The sequence below is a fragment of the Etheostoma cragini genome, chromosome 2, assembly GCF_013103735.1.
Source record: "Etheostoma cragini isolate CJK2018 chromosome 2, CSU_Ecrag_1.0, whole genome shotgun sequence".
Taxonomy (NCBI): Eukaryota; Metazoa; Chordata; class Actinopteri; order Perciformes; family Percidae; genus Etheostoma; species Etheostoma cragini.
Window position 1 is genome coordinate 14,806,703 of NC_048408.1, and position 23,844 is coordinate 14,830,546.

The 23,844-nt window shown below is 39.7% G+C and overlaps 1 protein-coding gene across 1 annotated transcript in view; it reads right to left on the reverse strand.

The window, feature by feature from the left end:
- ctnna2 (catenin (cadherin-associated protein), alpha 2) overlaps positions 1–23,844 on the reverse strand; it is a 300,512-nt gene that overhangs the window by 234,610 nt on the left and 42,058 nt on the right. The window contains exons 3-6 of the mRNA XM_034887425.1: positions 18,118–18,313; positions 15,462–15,628; positions 14,162–14,281; positions 12,644–12,910 (exon numbers count right to left, since the gene is read on the reverse strand). Coding sequence (XP_034743316.1) covers positions 12,644–12,910; positions 14,162–14,281; positions 15,462–15,628; positions 18,118–18,313 — 750 coding nt within the window. The remainder of the gene's footprint in view (positions 1–12,643; positions 12,911–14,161; positions 14,282–15,461; positions 15,629–18,117; positions 18,314–23,844) is intronic.

A 23,844-nucleotide genomic window follows, 5' to 3' on the forward strand; every position in this document is an offset into this window, starting at 1 on the left:
TTTGGAAAAAGGCTGCAATGAAACAAAGAGTGAAAAATGTAAAGGGGTCTGAATACTTTCCGTACCCACTGTATATTACTATTAGGAGTATACATATGTCAAGGATGTATAAGTTAATTAAATTTCAGTTGGAGTCCGATTTAATACGGCAACACTGTTGACCGCATCAGTGATCTCTTTCTATCCCGCATTCTTCCTACAGCCTAATACCAGTTTTTAGGCGGCCAAATAGTACGCACGTTACTGCAAATTACACTGAGATGTCAGGGTTTCAATCTCCACCTCTGAAAAGGGCCGTTTCTTAGCCGGATTACGTCTGGCCATGTTCATGGCTCTGTTTATGCATTTACCTGTATAATACGAGACGATGTTGACCAGAGGAGTATTCACTCTAAAGCTTAGCCTTTGTAGAAACTGGACAATCAGTTAATGCAAACCTCCTGGTGTGTGTGTGTGTGTGTGTGTGTGTGTTGCTTACAACACTTGCACCAGCATGCCCCCGCATCCACGAGAATGAACAGAGCTGAGTGTGGAAGCTAGCAGGCGGGGTTCCTACAGGGAAGACCTTGACTGAAAGGCAAGATACCTTTTAAAAAATAAAAATAAATAAAAAAAGTGATTTGCTGCACCTACTCAGAAATCAACTCCCAAGAGTTTTATGCTGAGAGAGGTCTGAAGATGCAGTGAGGGAATTCATGCCAGTTGCCATTTGCCATTTAATTAAGGGTGGCTGTCCATATATGGAGAGAGTGATTAGAATATACTCTAAACACTCTGTTAATCATTTCTTTCCTTCTAACGGAGAATGTGGGCCAAGAAAAACAGAGTGAATTTTGCTTATAACATGCAATACCAACAGAGATAAATAATAGCCAACCTCAGAAGTCTGGGTATACTTGAAGATGTATTGGTATGATAAACCATCAGACATACAGTATTATGACAAATGTCCTGAAGTACTTTCGCTGTGTTGTGTGCATCATCAACCCATGTAAATGCAACTGCCAAAGTGCCTCGGCAGAACATCAGTCAGTCTAATCTAACAAGGCTAAATCTATGACTGGAGATAATCAAGAAGAGCTGAGTAATTCCAGAAAGCTGCAAACCGAGCTTTATAGAAAAAGGAAGTGTAAAGGCTGATCGAAGTGGACCCAAGGCTATAAGCACCAACTGTAACTAGTATGGATCTCTGAATCCTGTTTATCAATGACCCCTTCCACTCTCCTGTATCCTCCACAGCTCTCCCTTGCCTTATTGCCATCAAGACAAGACAGGCAATGGCTAATTACTGTACAGCAACAACAACCAATACCAATACTTTTCTATCTCCCTGGTCATGTCCCATTATCTCAGCTGAGTTGCCCTATTCATATTTCTCTTGACAGGTGCATCTGTCCATGGAGAATGAGGCAGTGTGTTAATCGGCAGGCAGAGGATGTTATAATTTAAAGGTGTACCTCTGGGCTAACACATGGCTCAGCCAAGGTGAAAATGAAGGAGGGAGTGGAGTTTTATTGAACACAGCAGGGTTCTTGTCAATAACACTGCCACTTTGCATTGGGTTTGATGCTGCTATTAATGGCACAGGGTCAGTGCACATCTGGGAATGTTTGTGGCTGACCTTACCCTGCAAGTATCAGAGCGTTGATCAGGATATACTCATTTATTTTGCCAGTTTCACACAAGCAACTAAAGAATGTGTTGAGCACCCACATTCAAGCGCCAAATCGATGTGAGTCAAGGAGAGAGAAAAATTGGGGAAGGAGAGACAATGCGGAGGGAGAAAGCGACAGACTCTGCGTGTGTGTCTAAGCACGTGCGTGTGTGCAAGAGAGAAAGAGGGAAGCGGGAGAGAAATAAGAGAGAGTCTGAAATGAGACAGCAAGTATAGGAGTGCACAGATTGATATAGCAATTACCAAGAAAGCTATCTCTCAGTTAGGAATACATCTACATACATTAGAGCAGGGTTGCTCTCCAGCCACTGTTTCTCTGAGGTTGGCTCAGCAGCGTTTCACACACAAACAGAGCACGAGAAAAGGTCATCACTGGGTAGCCATTGTGCACACACTAACAATGAAGAGCCCATCTATCGTGCATGTTGCTCATATCTCCAGTGAAAGAAATCCATCTTGTTGGCAAGGGAAGAATGAAAACAAACTCTCAAAAAGAAAAGCAGAAGTCTATCTTCAAAAATAGACATATTGCACACACAAAAAAAGATCAGCTCCTCCTCACTGGTCTTAAGTTGCTGATGTTTATTGGAATTCCAAAATCAGCTGTAATTCAAGGAGTGTCACCCCATGAACATAAAAGTGGTCAATTACCTGTCACTGCACATATGGACGCATGCAGTGACTTACACTTGGAAGCAATGTTTGCCACAGTAAGATTCAAAGGACTGGCTTTCATACACACTTTCCCTGAGCTAGCAAGTAAATCCGGTTATAGTTAGCCTATAATGTATGCAGAGAGAGGACCAGCATATGGTTGTGCAGTGTGACTACAGGCTCTGCATTACATAGAGAGTTTTGCATGAAAATACAATGCTGCTACCAAATGGGCTCAGAGTATGCATGTAAGCGTTTCAAACACCGCTGTTGGTTCAGGAGACATCAGACACGGAGAACAAAGAGAGAACGCGAGAGAGTGAGGGAAAAGAAGACAGAGAGGTGAGGGGGAGTGAGAAATATGCTGTGTAAATAAACCCCCCAAAAAAAGAAGAAAGAGGTAGAGGACAAACAAAAACCATGGGAAAAATGATTCAATGTGACTTGGATCTCTGCCGCAAGCTCCAAGCTATGCTTTGCCAGTGTATCCATGTCTGTACTCTGTGTGACCGAAATGTTTTGTGTGTGAGTGTGTGTGTGTGTGTGTGTGTGTGTGTGTGTGTGTGTGTACATTACACATATAGTTTAACTGAGCACCACTCACCATGTTTTATGTCAGATAGCTGTAGGTAAAAATGAGTTGTGTTGACAACACGAGGCTGGTGTAGGGAAGTGTACAGCACAGGTTTGCTAACTGTGGAGTCGTCTGTTTTTGGGCACGTGGAAAGAGGGGAAAACATCACTATTCTAAAGATGTCGGCTGAAGGGTCAAACTGGTAAGGCTGTATCTGGTGGACAATAATACTAAATTCTCAGCCCATCCCAGCATCCGAAAATTGCTTCCATTTCATTAATGGCACAAAACCATACAAAGTGAGGCCGGCTTTTACTGTGAGTAGAGAATGAGCCAGACTGAAAATCTCTGTTTCTAAGGACTTGCAGGAAAAAAGGATAAAAAATGATAAAAATGGATACAAACGGGAAAGCAAGAGTAAGGGTGTTGAATGAAGAGAGGGAGAGGACGGACAAGTGATGAAAGTAATTAAACACTGCCATCTGCTGGTTAGAACATGAACATGCTGTGTGCTTTGGGTCTCCAGCTTATGTATTTGAACAGCTGTACCTTCGACCACCTGTTTGCATTGATCCAACCAAAGCAGATCTGACACACAAAAGACAGTGCTAGGCCAAACTTGACATAATAAAGTTTAAAAAAAATATATCCAAATCCAACAATGAAATAGTATATCCCTGCTCAGTAAGAGGCAAATTGAATTTTCTGGTTGAAAGAAGAAGAAGAAGAAAAAGCTCTGAGGACTGGGTAATCATTTTGATGCAATGACAATTATGTAAAAAGACACCATCGGCATCTTATCCCTACTCTTCCCGTCTCTCATCTAATCGAAGGCAGCAGCAGCAGCAGAAGAATAAAAAGGAAGACCTTTATAACTCGTACATGTACTGGCGTGGCTTTCCTAGCTCAGTTACATTACCTGAGTCATAGTATCTTGTATGTCTTCAAATTGAAAAAAGTTCTATGAGAAAAGTACTTACTTTGCTGCTGCTGCTCACAAGCTGATGTCTTTGTATGTGAAACTTCAAATGTGTGAGAGAGCGGGAGAGACCAATAGTGTCACAGCTTTAAAAGGCTGTATCAGGTGCTTCTTGCTTTTGACTATACAAAAGATAAGGAGATGTAAAGCAGTAGAACGGCATGGAGACAGAGATCTTTTGCATAATAAAATGTGGATTGCAGTTAGAAGGTAAGAGGGAGAGACTCACAGTACGTCTGTTTCCTGCCTGCATGTAAATGCTCCCAGATAGTGATTAGTCTTCCTCAGAAACAGATATTTTTACATGTACATGTGATAAACACAACTGTATACTACCTGTGTTATAAAAAAAAATGAATGAATTTGTAAATTCCCTTCTCAAGCATTTTCTTTGCATTCTTTAACTGTAATAGAATTGCTACACAGTATATTTATGCTGTGACCTAAAAATCTACACCTGTTTGTGCTACAGCATGTTTTTACCCACATACCCATCAGGCCCTGACTCCATCTGTCCTCCCACTGAACTCAGATCCCAGAATAAAGACTTCTATTCCAACATGACAGGGACTTTTCTGCATAGCGAATTTAAAAAGGTGTCCTTGCACAGATTCTGCCGCCTTTACCAAAACTTAACTGTGACCAAAACCTATATCGGTTACACTTTATTTGTAGGTATCTACATAAGAGTGACATGACACTGTCATGAACGTGCTATAAAACATTATAAGCAAGTCATAAATCTTTATGACATAACGCTTCTTTTAGCAAGTGTCATTCGGTTTTGTCGTGACAAGTTAGGTAATGAACAAAAAAAAATGCTAGCTAAGCACTGGCCATTGCTAATGTTGATAACATAAAAGGTGCATTTGTGTAGAAAGAGATTACTGTCACCATTTTACTACTCACGTGACAAGATAACCATATGTCAACATTGCCATTATTAACTGGCTCACAGTAAGACTCCGTATGAGTTATTTTTCACAATGGGTGGCATTTGTTTGAAAGTTGAGGTCTTTGTTTTATATTTTGTATGAAGATCTTTCATTTACAGAACCACTTATTTGAATGAAAAAAGGGTTATAAAACTTGTTATTATTATAGTCACCATAGTCAGTGCCTGCTATAGGTACAGTAGGCAAATGAGGTCTTGCAAATTTGCTTTACATAAATCAATGTTCAGTGTAATATGTTGTTTGCCTCATTTTGAGCCATGAAAACCTCTGAATCACATGTTGACCGCTTGAAACCATTAATATGTCCACAGCAAACTAATTTAAGTAATAAAATAAATAGTTGATATGAAAGCCCTATATTAGTGACTATAAAAGGTACTTGGGAAAAGTATTGTTTTAATATGATATATTATACATTTTTGGAGGAAACACTTCCCCAACCTATACACAACAATCCGAAAAGAAGCCCCTTGAAAAATGTCTGATGAGGAACTCTAAAAGGCAAAAGGTGGAGGGGGAGATCCATGTTGCCTCTTTGTTATATGCCAACCAACATTGGAATTGAGTGAATTTGAACTGATGTTGACCTTCACTTTCTCTCCTAATACATCTTGTACTCAGTGTCTTAAGTTGATTTATTCCAAACTAATTCTGGGTGTCAGTAAAACAACAGTACAGATGAGGTCAGACCCTCTTTCTTGTCTTATTCATAAGTTGCCCTTTCACTCCAGCAACAGACCAACATCTGGGCGCTGCATTTAAAAATCTTGTCTAACCTTTTATGTCACAGATTGTACCTGTTCGGGAGCAATTGAGGCAATGCACTCAATAGTCTTCCCATTTTTATTTTAGTGGCATATGAGCGTCAATCTTTCTTCCAAAACATACAGAGCCCTCAAAATGTTTTCCATAATTAAAAAATTAGAGAATTACGGACAATTTTTATGTTAATCTTGATCGCTATAAATATGTGAATACTTTCAATTGAAAAAAAACCACCTGTATGGGGTGCAGGCAACCCTGAGTAGCTGCAGCTACGTGTACAAGCTCCCACTGAGCCAAAACGGCAGTTAACGGGGCAAGTTTTAGAGTGCCTTTCCGCCTCTTAACAGACACACAATGCTATTCATATGTCTGTAAAACATGAACAGGACCCTTATGTAACATCAAGATGCGTTTTCAACTCAGATACAGATATTGTTTAATTCACCTACCCTAAAGTAAGTTGTAATGTTTCCTGAACTACATTTTTCTGACAGCTTTTGCTTTATTGCTTCAGGCTTGTTTCTGCAAAAGCTTATTGAGTCTCGGACACAATAAAAACTATAGAGGAAATATTTTCCTTTGACATTGACCCAGTATTAAACGAGATCGCTGCAGTCGGCAGCAGAGAAACAAGCTGCAATTGAAGTAAATAGGATAATTGTGCAGCTTTACGTTCATAAAAGTACTTGTTTTGCTTCTGACAGACTCAGATTAATATTCTAAGTTTCTGACAACATTACGGAAAGGAATTCTAAGGAGGTTGACCTTTCTGTTAAAGATTACGATCCTTTTTTAAAACAAACGTCCGCAAAATTGCGTTCGCTAAACCCACCAGTATCCATGTAAATAATCAGTAATTTTAGCATCATAAAATACGGCTTTCTAAACATCTCTGAGCTCTGAGCAGCGCTGGCTCTGGCTGTCTTGAGCGACTATTGGCTCCGTTAAGTCAGTGTTTTCTTTCTTTTATTCCAATTTCAGGTCTGTCAGTCACAGTGAAAACCAGGGACATTTCCAGGGACAAATCCAGGAACCGGGGAAAGTCTGGTTGCCCTAACCTACCCAGTCTTGAGCTTGCTAGTGGGTAGCTTGCCTGGTTAGCTGCTAGCTGTTAGCTGGCAATAATAATAATAATCGTAACGCAGCATTTCCATGTGTATTTATAGATCATCCATTTTGTGTGTGATCAATCTAGTGTTCGTGAGTAGGAGGCAGCACACCCACCACACCACCGGGCGCCTGTGGGATTGTTGTCAGCTGCGAGAGGCAAGGAAGGCAGGGACAAAGGCTGCCTGCTTAGCTAAGGGAACTAGCACACAGATCGACACTGCCAAGCCTCCTACCCACGAACACCAGATTGATCACACACAAAATTGATGAGCTACAAATACACACAGAACTGCTGCTTTATGATTTTCACAAAAGCCTGTCTCAACACATTTATCATTAGTCAACAGCTAACAGCTAATAACGGCACTGAAGGCTAGCTGTTGCCTCACGCTGTCTCATGGGAATTTAGTTGTAGGAAAATGTAGCTAAACAGTTGTGTGCAGATCATGTGTGTGAAGAGCAAAGTTGTTCACAAGGGAAAAAGCTTGGAGTAATGTAACTAGAAGAATATAGCAGATATACAACACACGGAATAGCCTTTTGCGTTTGATGGTCGTCCTTATTTATTCAAACACGAAAATACAGACAAAGAACTCGACTCACAAGAGTTGAAAAGAACCAGACAGAGAGGTGCACCAGGCAGAAGAAGCAGCTGCTCCAAGCTGCAGCTACAGCTAGCAGTAACGTTAATCCTGTAGAAGCCACCAACATATTTAGCCCGTTTTCATGTAGTTACATAGTTACTAATATGGTCATATCCACTACAGTGCTCAATTACCTCTTTTGGAGGAGGAAATAAACTAAAATTTGTCGCGCAAAAGGCAGAACACCCAACACACCAAAGGGCGCTGAGGGGATTGTTGCCAGCAGCTAATAGCTAGCTCTAGCAGCTACAAAAGCAAGCAAGCTATCCACCGGCAATATCAAGACAGGGTATATGATTTAAAACAATGTCTGACTTGAAAACGCAACTTGATGTTACGTAAGGGCCCTGTTCATGTTGGATAGACATATTAAATGCATTGTGTGCCAGTTAACAGGGCTCAAAGGCAATCTAAAACTTGCCCTGTTAACGGCCATTTTAGCTCATTGGAAGCTTCTAAACGTAGCTGTAGCTACTCAGTTTTCCCTGCACCGATTCAGGTTGGGTTTTTTTCAGTTGAAAGTAGTTGTATATTTATAGGAATCAAGATTAACATAAAAAATGGCCGTAATTCTCCTTTAAACATGGTAAATAATTAACATAACAGGCGATCTATATTCTCCCAATTTGTTTGTGTTGTTGTGCTGTTTTTACAGATGATTGCACTTTATCGGCACTGAAATAGAGGAAATGAAAAATACTGCAGGGAAATGCAATACATGTGTACACTATGATCAGGATCTTTCATTCCTTAGTATAAAGTGTAAGATGGACATCAATTATTGTGAGAGCATAGACATGCATCTGCATTTTTGTGTGACTAAATGTCCAGTAATGTACATGTGAAACAGGCTGTAAGAAACACTGGTGACAGAACAGAGAATGAAGGAATCAAAACCAGTAGAAATATTTGTTTATACTCCACTCACTCATGCCTAACCCATGAAATGAGCACCGTAAATGTTAACATTGTTTTGCCTGGATAGACTGTGTCTATGTCAGTGCTGTAATCAGGTCTGCCATCTATCCATGCATCTAACCACTGCAGATGAGTCAAAGAATGAGTAATAGATCAAAGCTGACTTGGGACAAGCACCCCAAAACAGATAAAAGCAATCATCCAACTCAAAACTCCATTACTGACAACAAAGCAAGTGTGCATGAAGTGCTTGTGGGTTTATGTGGATGGAAAGAAAAAAAGAGAGGAAGTGAGAGTTCAAGAACACCTGGAAATCTTCCCCCAATGTATCTTTATATAAAAATAGCATATGTATCCTGAATGATATGCACCATTGTGTGTATGTGTCCATGTGCTTTACCACCAAACAACCACTTACAAAAGTACATGTGCATAAAACACTGTTGCCCATGCACAGTCATGCACACGCACAAAATCCTGCAAGTGCCATGCCTCATAGCTTTGTAAATTAGGTTATAACTATTATGAGAGGATCTTGCCATCGCCTGTGTCTCTGTTGTAAGTTAGGAATTAAACATGCACCAGCTTCAGGCAAGCACAGAGGGCTAAGCAAAGGGCAATTTGTCTCATCTAACTGCTGCCTGTCTGTCTGTCTGCTGAATGGAATTACATTATGCAGGTCTTTGGCTGTTCTAAAACGGCGTAATGTTTTACATGAAAACAGAGCTGATGCGATTAGAGGCCACAGCCTTGTTAAGAATGACAGGACAGCAGGTTCAGATAAAACTAGAATGTAGTTCTTCTCAAAGTGTCTAAGCCCTTAGCACTAGATGACATTTAGTTGTTAATCTAATATGTCTTAATATCATTTTTGTTGTACTGCAAATTGCTGCAGCTCCTCTTTTAACCCTGTGAGTTAAGCTCTGTTTTAGCTAAAGAGCAAGGCATCTCACTTCTATTTAATCTTTGTGGGAAGTCGCACATGTGCAGCACCTAGGTCAGCACTGCTAGCTAATTAGAAGCAGAGAATGAGGGCCTGCCATGTTTTGCAAGCATTATAACGTGTGTTCAAAGTGACACACATTCGGTTTACACACAGTGTTTTCTGTTGGAGATGGTGAATCCCTTTAGGGTAGACTTTGGAAGCCTATAACATGCACAAAAAAAGATAAAACAATGAAAGAAAGGGAAAATGCCAACGCATAATGTGAGCACTTTCAGTTAAAATAGAAGATACCTGCAATTTCCAAATATCACCACAAGGGGACACTGACATACTGTGAACTAGCAACCTTGTGGACAGAAAAATCATTAACACTGTAAAGAACAGCATAGACTGCGTTCATCCTACCATAAAAAACAGAGCATTGTTTTAAGAGCATACTAAACAGGGTAACAAAGGGGAAAGATACAGATACAACAAAAAAACTATGCAGTGTCTTGGAAATATATGTCAAAGTGTAAAGTATGCCGCTCTCACTATGTTTAAAACTAAATAACTGGAAGCCTGGGTAGCTCACCTGGTAAAGTGCGCGCGCATATATATATATATATATATATATATATATATATATATATATATATATATATATATATATATATATGTTAACTCCACGATGCGGCGGCAGCAGGTTCAAATCTGACCTGCGGCCCTAACCTGCATGTCATTCCCCCTCTCTCTCCTCTTTCATGTATTCAGGGCTCATGTAAAAAGGGCTAAAATACCTTCTTAAAGAAAAAAAAAAGTGTTTGATAAGTGCATCATTAATAAAAACATTACAGTAATACATGAAACAATTATTTACCTACAAATGCATACAAATTAGGTTTAGCAAGTCATAAACCAAATGACTCCCATCTCGTATTAGCATATCAGCAATCAGAGCATTTACTACAGCTGATCCATTGACTGTGTAAAATATGGATGTAGTCTCCTCTCCCAGATTGCTGCTTGGGTTGATCTCTTGATCTTGAGTAAATTAAGAACGTCATACTTCATTGTACTTCATTGTAAAAAGTTTGCACTTTTTGGTTTACTTTATACTACTTTATACTAGTTTGGCTCCTTCCAGGGTTTATAACAAGGCTGTTATAAATAAACTCAGAGTTTGGGCACATTGTTGTGTATGTGGCTTAAATAGCAGGTGGAGAGTAACTATTTGTGTGTGTGCGTGTGAGTGTGTGTACCGAGTACTCTCCTTTAACTAAGAAGCATGTTTTATACATATAAATATACACAGTATATATTTGACATGCCATACAGTGCACATTATATTATTTATAACAGACTTGTCCACTTTGTATTTAAGGGCTCTACATCCATATTGCATGTTTGCTACCAAACAGCTCTAGAACAATAACAACATTAACAATAAAGACATGGATGTGCCTTTTGGTTTTGTTTTGTTTTTGTTTGTTTGTTTTGTTTGTTTTGTTTTTTTTAAGTTATTACTACTTACACTTTTATGTTCCCTGTATCTGTCTTTTATTGTCTGTAAAGCGTCCTTGAGTGTTAAATGGCGCTGTTAACTAAAATGTATTATTATTATTATTATTATTATTAACATGTTAAGAGTTTGGGTTTATTCATCAAATCAAATTGTCATCTCAAAAATCTAAATCATATTCATCATCCATGTCCACTAATCAGTGAACATCCCCAGGTAATGGGTTTTTTCCTGTCAAAATGCTCATCTTATATATTCTTGAGTAACTTTCTGAAGACTCTGTGGCAGTTCAGTTTTATCGATATTAAATAAAAGTAGAGCTATAAAGGAGCAAAACTGCAGAACATATTAAAGTCTATTGCTCTCACAGAAGTGGGTAAGGTGCAGCTGGGTTTAAGTGAGATAGTGTGACATGTGTCAATCTGTATCAATAAAAGCTGTGTTTGTAACAACTAGCCAATCCGATTCTGTAGACTGATCCAGATAAGATGATTTAGAGAAAGATATAACTATTGATCGATCCTGGTGAGGAAAATAGGCAGTTGCATTGTGTAGTGAGTCATATGATTTAGTAGGAAACATCTTAGAAATGGTAAGACTGCTTCGGCTGGCGAGGCTAGGCTGTTGCGGACAGCGCACAATAGCAAATGTGCTATAGAATTAAATATCACACAAGTGCAGCGGGTGTGTTTTCTATTGATACAATAAGTCTTACTTTGTAGGTAGAGAAGGGATAAATGTCCTCATAAAATGCTGCAATATGTGTTATATCTCCGAACCCATCTCTATAGTGTGTTTCAGCTATAACACATTATCAGAAAGAAGTAGCTTGTGAAGTAATGCTGCTGTAATGTTGGGGTCCTGAAAGGGAAATTCATTTAAAAATGCTCTGAATGTGTCAGTCATGTATCCCCAAACACAATGTGGGTCTCGTCAAGCATGACAAAGGCTGAAGTGCAAATACTGTTTTGAATTTGATACATAAATCAAAGTGCTTCTTTCACACTGAAAAGCCCTGTTCCCCAGGGGTCTACGAGTACTCCTGGTTTTCTAACTTACAATACGAGACACTCTTTCATCCAAAATGTGTTTTGATGTGTATGTTTGTAATGAAAAATTAAAGGGCTCCAAATCCCAAGCCAATATCTAAAACCTCAATCTCCTGACCTGTAGAGACTTGATCACCTAAACAGCCAAAATGTTCCCATCTAAGATCATACCAATAGTTCACCATCAATACATAACCACTAGATGGCAGCAATGAATCGTGACAATGGTAAAAACTCAGTTTTGTGTGTGTCAGAGATATAGAGACTTACAGAGAGAAATAAGAAGTAAATAAATATGACTTTGTGGCCCTGAAAATACTTATTTATTCAGATACTGAACGTGTCAGTATGAAAGCCCATGTAGATACAGCCTTCTTCACAAAGTAGTGCAGATAAGAACTACTGATTTAGCATGCAGTATTTCTAATAACATGCACACAATATGAAGAATTTGAAAAGAGGGTAGTCTGAATAAAGTATTGGAGCCAGGGTTCCTCATATAACCTTAATTCTGTTTTTATTTCTGTTATGGGTAGAAATGTACATGACCAAGCCATCTTATATAGCAGATGTTGGAAATGTCCAATCATTTGGATGTGCCTACTGTATTAAAAGGTATACTTTTCGCTCTGTTATGCTTAAGCACAGGCTATGATATAATAATGCAGCACATGTGTCACATGTGAAAAAGTCACGAGTGGAAAAAAAAACTAAAAAATATTCAGGAACCTTCAGGAATCTAGGTGTGTTCACTACAGAATTGCCTCATTAATAGTCATTAATGTTCTCTCAAAGTTGGGATATACCAGAGCCAGAATATATATGTGCTGTGTTTAGTAATTCAAGAAAGAACAGAATGCTTGCAGACTTACATCAAATTCATTGAGGGCGGCAGCCAGTTCCCCAATGCCGGCGTGGCCGTGCTTCTCATCAGTGGGCGAGGTGGCCTGAGCAGCACTGGAAATGCCTCCTATGGCCTCCTGAACCTGCTTGAACACGTAGTCTCGGTTGGCACGTGTAGCCGCCACATCTGGGTGGCGCAGGAAGGCCTGTGAGGCAGTGTAGAGCATGGTGGCGTTTTTCTTAAGAGCCCCACGTGCAGCTGCCATCTCATCTCGACACTGAGGGTCCTTCAGTTCCTTAAAAGGTGACAAAGGTCATCAAGTTAGCACTAAAAACAAGTATAGTCTTGTTAAAAGGCAGTCCATATTTAAGAATTATTTAATTATAGGATTAGGGTTATAGGATTATAAGGAAAAGATCCTACACAAAACAGTCTATGCGAAAGAGTGTCTTTCTCAAAATGTTCAAATATTGCATCAAGGACTGAAAAAAAGAAGAGGACCTTTGATAGCTTCACTGATTCACAATAGAGACAAACAGAGTATGAACTGATCCTATTTCAAGACATTTCCTTTCCAAACATAAGTTCATGTCCCATCTGATGAATTGGTATGTTCCAACAACACAAAGTTAGGGCAGCGTCAGCAGAACAGCAGCCCTGGAGCTGGAAAGAATTCAGCTCAGTGTTTTGCTCTGGGACAGTTCAGCAGGGTGGATTGTTGCCAACATGACACTCGCAGGAAAAATCTTCTAAAAGCTTTTTGTCACACTGGGGGAAATGCTAGATATTCAAAAACTTTCATGTGTTATCCTCCTGGGTACAATAAGCACTGGTGCTGATATTTTTATACTAATACCATAATATATCAAAAACATATATGAAATGAAGTACTTTGAATGTGGTGGAACTGTTGGTGTTTTTTACATAACACCACAGCTAATAGTACAATAGTTGATTGAAAATAGGCTATTCTTCTGCTATAATAACCACATTTTCCATTGTGTGTGTGTGTGTGTGTGTGAGTGAGTGAGTGAGTGAGTGAGTGAGTGAGTGAGTGAGTGAGTGAGTGAGTGAGTGAGTGAGTGAGTGAGTGAGTGAGTGAGTGTGTGTGTGTGTGTGTGTTTCTATGAAAGCTGGCCTATACTACATTTTTGTCAGAATCTGACACCAAACAACCCTTGCTATTCCCTGATTGATGTCTTGTCACTCAGGATTCTCTCTACACACGTCTGATTGTGTCTATATTTATTTCAATACACTTGCTTGGTTTGAGTTTAGCCACCACTATTCTCACACAAGGGCCTAAACCCATACATTATTACACCAATTACAGTATAGCCCATTGTTATAACCAGTATTTGTGTTCTGCACTTAACAACCTCCAAATGAAATTTAGAAATCACCAAGACAGAGAAAGACAGAGTGTAGACCCTGGAAGGAGCTTTCTGCTACGGGAGCTCTCTGCATCTGAATGTGACACACAAGTCAGGAGTGGTTTACTTTTTTCAGAGAAAGACCGAGCAAGACACAGGGGGCTTCCAGTTACCTGCTGTCTCCGGGCTGCCACATAGTTAAGCTTCACCATCTCCTTCCCAAACTCCTTGAAGCGATTGGCCAGGTCCTGCTCATTGGTCGCGTTCTTCACTCCCTCCAGGGCCTCCTCCACCTGGAATACACACACACACACACACACACACACACACACACACACACACACACACACAGTAAACACTGGATCTTTCAAAAATGATGGATGCAACAGAAAACTACCGTAGAGTAATACAAGTAGTTTAATTCAGTAATAAACCTTAAGCCATACATGTTACAACACACAGTACATTAAAGTAAAAATAATAATGGAACACTGTAATTGCAGGAAGGTTAAAAAAAGACAAAAAACATTTAGTTGTGCAATTTTAATGGGTCTCACTCCAGCAACCCCAAATTCCTTTTTCATATGTTCATTCTGATTCGTAACTCCTTTCTATCCCCAATGAAAGTGATTCACAAGATGTAATGGAATAGAGAGAAGAGAGAGATAACTTTTAAGTGGCTTTTGATGATGGGGTTTATACTGGCTAGAGTTAAGCCCCTGTGTGGGCCTCAAAAAGGACTGTGTGTGTGTGTGTGTGTGTGTGTGTGTGTGTGTGTGTGTGTGTGTGTGTGAGAGTGAGTGAGTGAGTGAGAGAGAAAGAGGAGCAAAGTAAGTGAATTAAAGGGCATGCAGGCCTGAGTTTTTTTCAGATAATACCAATTGCATTTCATTCTTTCTAGTACCCTTCAATAACTTATCTTCCGAAACCCTGAGCCATGTTCACAATAATGGTCTAAAACAACCTTCGTTCCACAAATGACTCTATTGTCATTCAGTGGGATGAGCATGTGCAGTTAATCACACCAGAGCCTCATGGTATGATATAAATACTGTACAGTCAGATGTGGGTTCCAAGCATACTTCTCCATGCCTCATCTATATGCTAATGTTAACAGAGGTTGTTGTGAAAGCATACATTCCTTATGTGGACTACACAACACCAGGGAAAACTCCTCAACATCTGTACTTTAATAATGCGCATGCAGAATGTCTCACAAATACACTTGATTCTGTTACTTGCAAAAAGTATTCGGGGAGTCTGTAATTTCAAGGCATGCTAGACATAACATAATATAGTATTCTGAATGTAAATCTCACACAACATACCCACTAAACGTGGCTTCATAACTCTGAGAGGCCCCAGGTTGGTATTGGCCAACAAACACATAGATGAATTGTTCAAGATCTACACTTTGTTCTTCGGCTAAACAACATCATACTTGTTTGAAATTAAGGTGATGATTACACTTACAATTTTAAGGTGGGCCAGCAGCCTCATGACATCAGCCATGTCAGCAAGAATGAGCAGGCGGGTGACAGCTGAGAGCAGGGCGCGGGCGGCCCTCACCATGGTGCCTCGTTTCACAGAGGAACACGGGTCATCGGCAAACTCTGACGAGGCAATACGCATCGTCTCTCCTGCAAGACAGAAGGGAGAAAAAAAAGTGGAAGATAGTGACATGATTATATTTGACCTTAGAGTTGAGTATGTATTTGTATCTGTGTGAATGTGTATTTGTGTGTGTACAATGTATACACACAATTTTTAACACCAGTTAAAGATAAAGTAAACTAATGTTGTGGTATAAAGTCATTAAGGTGTGTGACTGTTTCTTGAATTTGTGTCTGCACCGTATCTTATCCATTTAAGGCCCATTATTAATTTCTTTCATATAATTCAGGACTGGTTCAATTATTTTTTTTGTTAGGAAATAGATTCGATTTAAATTTGGCTTCAAAGAAGCTTCCGATTGCTCAAATCCACACAACCACAGAAATCAAAGAGTGTGTAACCTAGAAGCCTGACAGACTCATCATGACTGGTGACCTGTTGCGCTACAGAATGTGCTGCAACATGTTTGGCTATGCCCTTCCTTCAATCATTTCAGCATAGTTGAAATGACGTTCCAGAAAGCATCAAATCCTCCATGTCTCCGGGCAAGAGTGCCAGCTCTCTCAGCATACATCAAAAACTATGTAGGAAATGAAGCTGTTTGTCCTATTAAAAAAAAAAAACCTAATCAGAGAAAACTGAACCTGACACATCCTAACAGAAATAAACAGAGGCAGGCACCTAAACACATACTGTTGCTGGTAGTGCCAAGTCTGTCTCGCCCAGTGATGAGCTAGACACGAGTGACGATACAAAGGGCCTGATTATTGAAGCCCTCAGTGGTCTGAAATCACCATGCATATTTTGATAAGATAAAAGGGTTTGGGATGATTAGGTAGTGACAGATTTAAAGATGTTTTACAATTCACCATGACCTTAACTAGGCTGATGATGCCATTTAGGCGCACTTCTAGCTGATGCTAAAAAAAGATTATTTTAAAGTCTGATGAATACAGTCAACATAGCAGATTTCCGCCTCTTAGGTCTAATATTATTAACATTTTTCCTGACATGTAATTATATCCAACCTAGCAAAAAAGTTTGTAAAGAGAGAATGAAGAGTGTGTCCCATCAGCAGTCCACTTCGGTGCCTAAGAGCTTTTGAGCATGCCCATATTTTGTTATAATGGCAGTAAAAGGTTAAGGGTATTAACAGCCAGAGTTTGGTTTTCCTGGGTAAGACAGGTACTGAGTTTGAATCATTGCCTTTTTTAAAAGGCAGAGCCTTGACACTAAAAGAACCAGAAAGGGCAGTGCAATTATTTCTGAACACGAATGCAAACACAAATGCAAAAAGGCACCACATTAGCTCAAAACATGTACTAAAGAGATAGAATATACAAAAAATGTGAATGAATTAAAAAAATATATCAGCCTTGCTTTTTTGGGGTTTTGGATCACATGCCAAAAAAGTGATAAGATTGATCTTGTCGTTTTTGATGTCAGCTGTGGTGATGACCTGTGTGGCAATGGTCTATTTCACGCCTCAAAAGAGCTGAGTACCAACGCATTCAAGTCAGTGTTCAATAGCCCCGGCGGCTAAGTGGAGCTGACGGTGCAGGATGAGGAATACGGCTACAACACAACACACGGTATGCTGAGCTCCATTTGCTCTTACTGCTGATGTAGTTATTGAACGGGGAATCCAATTCCATTCTGGGGACAAACATCTGATTCACATAAAGGCTCACTGACTTGCTCTCAGCACAGGATAGGAACTTTGGGAACAGTGACCATGGAGTGCCATCTTCTAACATAGTGCAGGGCTCCCCCAAAAGATTGAGCATGATTTGCTGTAGTGAAGAATTTTGTCAATGCAGAGGTTTTAGTGTTAACCCACATCTGAAATTTTCAAGTTGTTGCTAAGGAGAATGGGCTTTTATGTCTTAAAATTCAGCAATGAGGGCGCCCTGGTAGCTCATCTGGTAGAACGTGTGCACCCTTGTACCATTGTGCACCCTTACAGCAGGGTTTGATTCCAACCTCAGCCCCTTTGCTGCATGTCTTCCCCTTCTTCCCCCTTCCTGTCTATAACGGCCCCGTCAATAAAAGACCAAAATGCCTTAAATCTTAAAAAAAAAAAAAATTCATGAAGCTGCATGCATCAAGTGAAGCCCAAAACTAATAAAGTACAAATGTGTTAAATTTAATGGATTTGCGTCGCCACTCTAAACTCTACATCCTTCTAAAGTACACAACTTTGTACATTTGACTTGTTCAGAGCACTTAATACTTTATTCAAACATTAACATTTCCACAGCACTTACAGGCTGTGTAGCCTTCAATCCTAGAAAATAAGGTGGGTTGTACTCAATCGGAATACTCATTACATGTATGAACTTGAAGCGACTACGACTTCTCTCACCAAAAAACAATAGTTTTGCTGAGTGAAAGGGGCAATTACTACATGTCTCATGGGGAATAGCAGGGATATTGCGGATTGACAATGCAGTTTTTCCACAAAAAAAAGAAGAAAAAAAAAAGTATTGTGCCTAAGAACATTCAACAATCTCACCTTGCTTACGAACATCCTCGACAGCAGCAATGAGCTCCTCCTTGAGGTCCTGGCTGTCTTTCGCGATCTGCTCACCCTTTTCCAGAAAGTTCTGGGTAGCTTGCTCAACCGACACTGCCAGGACATGGGCCTTCTTGGAGCGCCCCTTTTTCTTACTGGATGGCCCTTTGTTACTGGTGTTCACTAGGGTAGTCACCTGGACAAGAGGAGAGGTCATTATAGTTGGTTAGGTAACATACGGACGTATATGGAAGTAACATTGGGGTGACAAAATGCAGCTTTTGTGCATTTTCAACTGTGTCAGTGTCGTCATGGCTTTGTGGGTCATGGCACATTGCTATTGTGGAGATCAGCCACTGATACTTAGAGCAAAAAAAGAAGAAAATTACACAAAACCAGGAATACATTGAATTATTTATTTATTTTAATGTCTTTCCCCCCCCTAGAGCAAAATGTTACTGTATAAAATATTCAAAACTGCTTCAAGTTTCAAACCTGTTGCATGGTTTTCTAAGGTCAACAGCTGACAGTAAATAAAGAAAAGAATTAAAAGATAAATACATATGATAATCTCCATAGTACTAAAACAGACTGAACGATTTGTTCTGCTTTTCCCTAACAATGCTACCTAATTAATAGATCAATTTCTCCTAATCTAATTCTTTTTTTCTCCTTCTGTGAAAACAATGCTAGGAGCATATTGTTCCATGGATTCGTGAATACAACTTTGCAAAAAATGCTGTTACAACCACAATGACAGATAGCCATGTCTTTTCCTATAATATGGGCTTTCACAACTATAATGAGGCAATTCATTATAAACGCTATTACAGCTACAGAAACAAGCTAAATTTGATATACCATTAATCAGGTACATCACCTCATCTTAGACAGGACTACCTGCAAATACATATCGCTCAGCTTTAGTAGGAGTGCTGTAAGGTACTGTCGATCCATCAAGTTGTCCTTCTCATCGTAAGAAAAATGTAACAGAAATGAGCCTTGGGCAACAATTGCTTTGATCTCAGCTCTTTTGGATAGGCTACACTGCACAGAATCAATAGGATGATGTGTTACTGAATCCTACAAAATGAGCCCCTGATCTAATTGCATTGGTACAGTCAGCATTCTGCAGGAGTATGCTTTGTAGAAGAAATGCAATATGATACTTTCCATTAAGAAAGCTTACAGTATAGCCGAGAAGCATTTCTTAATTGGAATATACAACTATTGATTTCTCCCCACAGTGGACAAAAGACATACTAGGACATGTGTTTGGTGCAAACACAATGCGTTGGTTCATGCTATTGATGCTGTAGCACAAGAAAAGAAAAAAAGGCACATTTCAGGCAAGCACTCTGCTTGGAAGAAGTCCCAAAATCTCAAGGAACCATCATCCTCACTATGAACTAAAAGCTTTTAGCTAAGCAGCAATCACATACTCTGAAGAACATGCAAGCCTTAGGGTTGAGAAATATCCGTTAAGCACTTGGAGATTTCAAGATCCACAAAAATAAAGTGGGAAAATAATTTTTAACTATCCATATCAATAATATTGAGCTATAATGAAAGTGTCATTATCATTTCACCAAAATGATCACCTCTTCTGAAAGAGACAATCTCACCTTGAGTAAGTAATTAACAGGAAGCTATGAAACAAGCAATAGACCAAACTCAATGAGCCTACAGGACAGGCAACAGAAGAGCAGCAATCGTTGTTGGGCGTCAAGAATTCATTGAAGAGTGAAATAATCTCCAGTGCTTGTGTGGCGGTGACACCTTTGCTGAACACGATGACACGTCTGTCTGAGGCCAGTGAGGAAGCACACAGACAGAATTGCTCACTACACACTCCAGTCAGATTTTGCTGTAGGAGTATCAGTCTGACAGCAGCCAAACCTGGACAATGGAGTGATATGATTAGTTTGTTGAATGTATCAGAGGTTTTCACTCTGAAAAGCTTCTAAGAGCAAAGTTATGTTGTGTCTAGGCTGCATTACTTAAGGGCTTCTAGACTGTAATAGAAACTTGAAGGATGTATGTCCTCACACAGGATGGATCCTGAAATAGCATTGCTGATATAAGCCTGAATTAACCATATCAGTCATTATGTTTTTTTAAACATTTTTGACGAAAAAGCAATACATTATTTAGTCTGGCATTGCCAGAGCTTCCTCCACAGCACTGCTGGCTAGTCCACACAGCATCTCCGGAATAGGAGAAAAACATGCTCTGGTTTATTGGCATTTCTTTAAACAAATTACAATTGCCTTGGTTGGGGCTGTGAGCAAAATAGCCTTCGGAAGAAACTTGTTTTGGTGGAATGAGTATGTTCAAAGGTTGTTTTAGTCATGCAACAGAAAACTCAAATTGGACAGATAGTCTATCTAGCTGTGTGGATTTACCCTGCAGAGATCCGAGTTGCAGTTAACCATAGGTCTCAGAAATCGACCAGCGTTTAGAATGCCAACAGAAAGAAAGCAGAAGGTAGCTGAGATCCGGCCGAAAATCAGGTAGATCCAGTGGAACATCCGGCGGCACTGGAACAATCCCGGAAATTAAATCATGACATAGACTATTCATAATCTGACAACAATATTATTTTTAGAAGCCGTTTTCAAAGCCACCCTGACAATCAACTTTGATACATCCGTTTACCGTCAGCTCAACATCCCCTCACACAGCTGGACGAGTGCTCATTATGAAGTGCAGTGGTGTGTTTATTTCAATCCAAGTTGTAGAATCAATACCTCATCATTCTTACACATGAAAGCACACACAAACTCCTTCTACCTCTCACACACACACACACACACACACACACGACTCCCAATTCTTCAGCAAGCAATACACTGATGTGTCCAGGTTGATTCAATAGCAGCCAGTGATGCGGAAATGTGATTTCCATCTGTGCAGGTCCTCAATTATTTCGTTACAATAGCCTGTTCCATATGTCTGATTGACACTGCCATATTATTTGTATGCTGAAACGCAAAACAGTATATCTAGCTTGTTGCAGTTAGATCTATGATACACCTGGTAAAGAGGAAAGAATTACTAATTTCATCAATTGTCTATCTTTTTAAATAGTTTATCAGGACACCACAGATATAGTCACCTGGTCAACAGTTGAGTCACTTAACTAAGTCTGCATGCTAGTTTTTGTACCGCTTCATGTTAACTATCACTCTCAAAAACTAAAGTAACTGTCGGCTAATAAACTAGATCTCATGAGAAAGAAGAAAGACATTGAACATGTAGTAGTCGATTATTTGACTGCAGAAATGCTTAAATGTTTCACGGAAAAACTGTTATATACAAGGTTTGATCTGAGTGGGGTTGGGTGTTTGGTATGTTTCCATAAATGATCACATTGTGTATCATAAAGTCCCATTAAGGTTCACTGTTTTGAAGAGGAGATGGCCATGGAGGGCATCCGACTTCATTTCGGTGTTAATGAAAACCTAATTTAATTTGTTTGGACTGTGTATGGAGGCAAAAATATCATATGGAAATAGTGTTTGTGGTGCACCTGGTCCTTCAAAAGGCAATTATGTTCTTTAGCCGTTTTTCAATCAAGCAGAGCCATAATTGGGGCTAATGGCATCCATAATGTGGCTGTCTACACCATTAAACAGTAGATCAATTGCCAAAAGCTGGCAACAGCCACTGTGGATTAGAGGTAGCACTGTAAATATGTCTGTAGGAATGGGGAAGAAAGATAAGTAATTCATACGCATACTGTTTTCAGTTTCTTGATGTTAAGGGTTCTGTGTCCATCATACTAGCTTACTAGATGAACTGATGTGTGAACTGATTACCTAACATGTACTGTGTTTGAATGATAGAATTTAAACGTTAGTAAATCAATTTTTAAATAAAAAGGCGTAAATATATGCCATTTCAGAAAGTTGAAGGGTTAATTCAATTCTCTAGAGCCACAGAGTTTCTCTGGCTGTCCTTTGAACTGTGGAGGCGGTCTGATATGTTAGCTTAGTTAATAGTGGTCAAGCGTTTGGATTTATCTTTTATCTGGGCTGAATAGACTTATATGTCTACATCGTGGCTCTTCCATGAGACAAAGGATGAGAACACACAGAGATATGGGTCTGCATGATTCATCTGCACTTTAAATGCTCATTTATTCATTAACAGAGGGCTGGGCTTGTGTCATGCAGCCTCCCACAGGAATGGACTCAGTCAAGTCAAAGCTTGTTGACATTTTGTTCTGCAACAGTGACTTAAAAAAGCTTGATGTATATTTAATCGTGCCCGCAATAACCTCACAGCATGCACTGAGGCTGATTCAATTTATCTACCTTCATGCAGATTTTAATGGGCTATTTTTACTACATGATATTTTGCTGTGTCTGCACGCAGAAGCCGAGCTACTTGTTCTCATAATAAGATTAAAAGAAATACAGTGGAAACAATTGCAAACTGATACAAACATGTGAATTGTAGGAATTCGTCACAGCGGGCATTTTGGTTTGTTATAGTTTCCCAATAACCAGTGACAGTGTGACAGCAGACCAGCATGCACAATACCAGGAACATGAAACTTGTTGACTCTGAATGGTTTTACTTGAGCTGAAATTACTGGCTATAATTTTTAAAGACAGATGAGTTAAAATGATATAGTGCACGCAAGATGAGTGAAGAGGCCGCTGTGTACTCCCAGAGGCATACACAGAGAATGAATTTGAAAGACCTAAATAAATGGGCAGCAGAGTTTACACTGATTAGATGAAGCGTATAAATCTGATTTAACAAACATCCCTGGGAGGGACCAACATTGCGTGGAGGAAAGACAGTGATTTTGTTGCGGGCTTAATTACGTTACATTTTGAGGTCCTTCGACACCACAAAGTTTTACTGTGGTTGCTGATGCATCCCACGTTTAATTACTTTCACTTTCACAGAGACACGACATATGACAAATAGCATGGCTGTTTAACTTTTGGAACATGTTCAGCACCGGCAGCCATCAAGTTCATACTCAGCCTATCAAGAAAACAGGGAAAGAATACTGCAACATTATGTAAGGCTACGACACGGCAAGCAATGAGTATGTTTGTGAGACAATAGCAATACCAACAACACACAGACACACACAAACTTAAACACAATAAAGCCACTTCCTACAAACACTGAGGGATCTATCTTGCAAGCGGGCACGGCACAAAGCCCAACGCAAGTGTCTTTGCTATTTGCGAGCTATTTTAAAACCGTCCTGCGCCCACGTTGTTTAAATAGCAAATGCACCTGTGCCCATCCTTGCACAGTATTTCATTGTCATTTTAACAGGGCATTAGTTTTAGCTTATGCACAGCGTGTGCACACTATGCTTGTTACAGCACACACACACACACACACACACAGGGAAGCGCAGCAGCACACACACACACACACACAAAAGATAACTAATACAAACATTATGGAGCAAATCCGCCATTGTAATAGCAATTCGGCATGATCCAAATGCACCTGGCTTTAAAAAGGAATGGGAGATTTCAATCTCATTTGTTTATTGCGTGTTACGCCTAAAACACACCCATGAATTAATGAAGACAAGTACAACCCTTTTGAACCATGCGCCTGAAGGATTGACCCTTTTTCTGCCTTTAACATAGTAAAAGTGGATGTGGACAAGCCCTTCTTAACGCCCCTTCCCCCTGCACTTGGATCGTTAAAATAGGGCTCTGAGTAAATGTCAAGTATATGAGT